The sequence below is a fragment of the Carlito syrichta genome, unplaced genomic scaffold, assembly GCF_000164805.1.
Source record: "Carlito syrichta isolate Samal-C Ts95f unplaced genomic scaffold, Tarsius_syrichta-2.0.1 Scaffold315591, whole genome shotgun sequence".
In the NCBI taxonomy this organism is placed as follows: domain Eukaryota; kingdom Metazoa; phylum Chordata; class Mammalia; order Primates; family Tarsiidae; genus Carlito; species Carlito syrichta.
The window spans coordinates 68,272-72,634 of record NW_007259687.1 but is presented as its reverse complement, the minus strand read 5'-3'; the positions used below and the strand labels follow the sequence as shown (position 1 = coordinate 72,634).

At 54.7% G+C, this 4,363-nt stretch overlaps 1 protein-coding gene across 1 annotated transcript in view; it reads left to right on the top strand.

Annotated features, from left to right (window-relative positions):
• The first annotated feature begins 707 nt into the window (after positions 1–707).
• The window catches only part of BATF2 (basic leucine zipper ATF-like transcription factor 2), a 6,335-nt gene continuing 2,679 nt past the window's right edge, over positions 708–4,363 (top strand). Inside the window, exons 1-2 of the mRNA XM_008073006.1 lie at positions 708–746; positions 3,280–3,384. Coding sequence (XP_008071197.1) covers positions 708–746; positions 3,280–3,384 — 144 coding nt within the window. The remainder of the gene's footprint in view (positions 747–3,279; positions 3,385–4,363) is intronic.

The window sequence follows — 4,363 nt, the reverse complement described above, 5'->3', positions numbered from 1 at the left end:
TGTAGAGACAAAGTCTCACCAAGTTGCCCAGGCTGATCTCAAACTCCTGGCTCAGTCAATCCTCTGGCCTCCACCTCCCAGAGTGCTGGGATACAGGTGTGAGCCACCGCGCCTGGTGCTTATCTTGCAGACATGCCTCCACATGGCTCCCAGAGGGTTTGGGGGTGGTTATATTATCTTAGTTTGTTCCTACTCCACGCCTGGGTGTGGGTATTTGTACCACACAACTCCCCCAAACCCTTTACAGATGAGGAAACTAAGGCTCAGAGAGGGCAAGTCACCATCTCAAAGTTGCATAGCTACACCGCAGGCTGTGACTCTGGGCTTCCCCAGTTTCAGAGCCCAGGGCTCTCCCGTATCCTGCATGAGGCCTCGGTCCCCACTGGCTTCTCCTCTCAGCTCTGTCCTCCCTTCCCCAGAACACCCTCCCCACACCTGGCCTTTGGTTTTCTTTCCTCCCCACCCTCCACTGTCCTTCCAGAAAAGGGGCCCAACCGGAAGGCCAGTTCATGTTAGGAAATCCCAGCCACGTGAGCAGCTGAGCCAGGGATTCTGAGCAGCGGGTGGCTTTAGGAGAAACTGAAACTTGGCTCTTTGGGGGCGGAGTGGTCACTGGGGCTTTAAAGAGCCACCACTTCCTTCGGTTCTCAGAGGTCACTGGGAAGTCACCGCTGCTGCGGCCCTGCCTCTGCTCCCTCGCCCGAGCCATGCACCTTTGCGGGGGAGGTGGGCTGCTGCCCTGGACAGTGAGTACAGGGCACCGGGGGTGGGGGAGAAGAAGGGGACACGCCTAAGAGTCCCCAGTGCCCGGGCAGTGAGGAGCTCCCCATTCCCGCTCTGCGCCCATGAGCTGTGTGATCAAGGCTGCACACGCCCCTCCGTGGTCTGTCCTCCCTGAAGTCAGGTGACTGGAATGAGGCCTTTCCAGCTCTCACGTTGCAGACCCAGCTTCTAGTTTAGAACTTGACTTCTGTCTACCTGATCCACCAGTTCTGCCTTCACCGACCTCAAGGGAGCCTCCTCATCTCTCTCCAAATTCCCTGGGACCTGGTTTCCCTCGGAGGCCCTGCCCTTCTTGCAGGATCCAGATGCCAGAGGCCTCCCCTGTCGTTTGCTGTGGGTCCACCCTCAGTCTTGAGTCTCCCCGGGGCCCAGTGTCTAACGTGAGCCTGAGGAGACACGGCCTCCAGGAGCACAGGCGAGGACGGAGTTGTGACAGGAACCTAGCAGCCTTCAGGGTCCTCCTCCAGGGTGACCGCTATATCGCCTGAGGTCTTAACACTCAAAACATGCCCTCCAGAGTGACCTGGGAGAGGGATGAGCTGTGAGATCTCCAATGGTTCCTCTTGTTCTGACTTTCTGCAGCTCTGGGCATTTGGATTAAAATATTTCATCTAAGTTTCTTCCTCCTCAGCCTTCCGCCTCAGCCTTCCGCCTCAGCATTCCAAGTAGCTGGAACTACAGGCACGCACCACCTCGCCCAGCTAATTTTTCTTGATTTATTGTAGAGACGTTAAATTTGCCCAGGCTGGTCTCGAACCCGTGGGCTCAGGCAATCCTCTCACCTCGCCCTCCCAAAGTGCTGGGATGATAGGCGTGAGCCACTGCACCTGGCCTTTTTTTTTTTTTTGAGTTGGAGTCTCACTCTGTCGCCCAGACTGGAGTGCAGTGGCCGCTCCTGGCCACCGCAGCCTCGACCCACTGGGCTCCGGCGATCCTTCTGCCTCAGCCTTCCGAGTAGCCGGAATTACAGGCATGCGCTACCACGCCCAGCTGATTTTTTGATTTATTGTAGAGATGAGGTCTCGCCTGCCCAGGCGGGTCTCGAACCCGCGGGCTCAGGCAATCTACTCACCTCAGCCTCCCAAAGGCGTGGGATTACAGGCTGAGCCACCGAGCCCAGCTTTTTAAAAAATTTTTAAGACAGAGTCTTGCTCTGTTGCCCAGGCTGGAGTGCAGGGGTGCAATCATAGCTCACTACAGCCTCTAACTCCCAGCTCAAGTGATCTTCCCACCTCATCTCCTGTGTAGCTGGAACTACAGCCATGCTGTAAACACACTGGCTAGTTTATTTTATTTTTTTGTAAGACAGGGTCTTGCTGTGTTGCCCTGACTGGTCTTGAACTCCTGGCCTCAAGTGATCTCCCTATGGCTCTGAGCTGCCTGCTTTATGGGCTTTTCTCTTCCACTCCTCACAGCAGCCCAGGAGGAAGGCACTATGATGCCTCCGTTGCAAGGATGAGGCGACTGGGGACAAATGAGTGATGGCTTAAAAGACTGTGTGGTTGGAAGTCAGTTCTGTCGGGGTTTAAATCCCAGGCACCCCAGCTTTTTGTGAGCAGGACACAGGGGTAAGACTGGCATTATGATGAGGTGTACAGCACCTGCCATGGGGGGTATGGGCGCGGAAGGAGCAAGAGGGGCTTGGAGTCTCACTCTGTTGCCCAGGCTGGAGTGCAGTGGCATGCTCACGGCCACCGCAGCCTCGACCTGCTGGGCTCAGGCTATCCTTCTGCGTCAGCCTTCTACGTAGCCAAAACCACAGGTGCTCACCACCATGCCCGGCTAATTTTTTGATTTATTGTAGAAATGAGGTCTCACCATGTTGCCCAGGCTGGTCTTGAACCCCTGAGCTCAGGCAATCCTCTGGCTTCCGCCTCCCAAAGTGCTAGGATTACAGGCGTGAGTCACCACATTCAGCTAAGATGGGCTTCTAGGAGAATGGGAACCCTCGGGTACTTGACTCAAGGGGAAGGACTTGGCTTTACAAATGGCTGTCCAGGCCGGGCACAGTGGCTCACGCCTTTAATCCCAGAACTTTGGGAGGCTGAGATGAGAGGACTGCCTGGGCCCACGGATCTGAGACCAACCTGGGCAACTTGCTGAGACCTCGTCTCTACAATAAATCAAAAAATTGGGCCGAGCATGGTAGCTCACACCTATAATCCTTAGGAGGCCGAGGTGAGAGAATTGTCTGAGTCCACGGGTTTGAGATCAACCTGGGCAACTCGGTGAGACCTCATCTCTACAATAAATCAAGAAAAATTAGCTGGGCGTGGTGGCGTGTGCCTGTAGTTCCAGCTGCTTGGAAGGCTGAGGCAGAACGATTGCCTGAGTCCAGCAGGTCTAGGCTGTGGAGGCCGTGAGCATGCCACTGCACTCCAGCCTGGGCGACAAAGTGAGACTTCAACTAAAAAAAAAAAAAGACAAATGGCTGTCCAGGACAGAAGACGCAAGTCTCTGCCGGGGTCCTTGAGCCCTCTGCCTGGTTCCCTGTAGGAACCCAAGGAGCATCAGAGGCAGCTGAAGAAGAAACAGAAGAACCGTGTGGCCGCACAGCGTAGCCGACAGAAACACACAGACAAGGCGGACGCCCTGCACCAGGTGGGGCCACCTTCTTTTCCTGTCCCTGACCCCACTTATCTGACCTGGCCACCTCCTCTCCACTCACCTGTGAGCACATCTCTCCTAAACAGCTCTATTTTTCCAGGTCACCTGAGCTTGGAAGGGAGTAGGGCTCCTGGGGCTGAGACTGGAGATTTCTGGGTGTTGAGTTGGAAACCATGTGCCAGGTACCCAAAACGTGGAGAACCCAACAGCGGTCAACTGAGACACTTGTTAAAATGCTGATTCTAGGCCAGGCATAGTGACTCATGCCCATAATCCTGACTTTGGGAGGTCGAGGTGGGAGGATCACTTGAGCCCAGGAGTTCGAGACCAGCCTAGGCAACATAGTGAGACCCCCGTCTCTATAAAGAATAAAAAAATTAGCCAGGCATAGTTGCACACGCCTGTAGTTCCAGCTACTTGGGAAGGTGAGGCAGGAGGATCGCCTCCAGCAGGATGTAGAAGCTGCAGTGAGCTATGATGGTGCTACTGCACTCCAGCCTGGATGACAGAGTGAGACCCTGACTTAAAAAAAAAAAAGGAAGCAGATTCTTCCTTCCCAGCCAGGTCCAACCTCATGAAACCTGATGGGGTCCAAGAAACTGCATTGTGATTGATCCCTCTGGGGTCAGAGTTCAGGGTAACCATGACCACACTAAATAATCTGGTGCAGGATGGGCCGGATTTCCAGACCCATCTGCCAGAAACTAAGTGGCTTAAACTACAGGCATTTATTTCTCACAGCTCTGGGCCAGGCACGGTGGCTCATGCCTATAATCCCAGCACTTTGGGAGGCCGAGGCGGGAGAATTGCTTGAGTCCAGGAGTTTGAGACCAGCCTGGGCAACATAGCAAGATCTTACCTCTACAAAAAAAAAATTAGCTGGGCTCAGTGGCTCAGCCTGTAATTCCGCGCCTTTGGGAGGCTGAGGTGAGTGAATTGCCTGAGCCCGCAGGTTCGAGACCCGCCTGGGCAA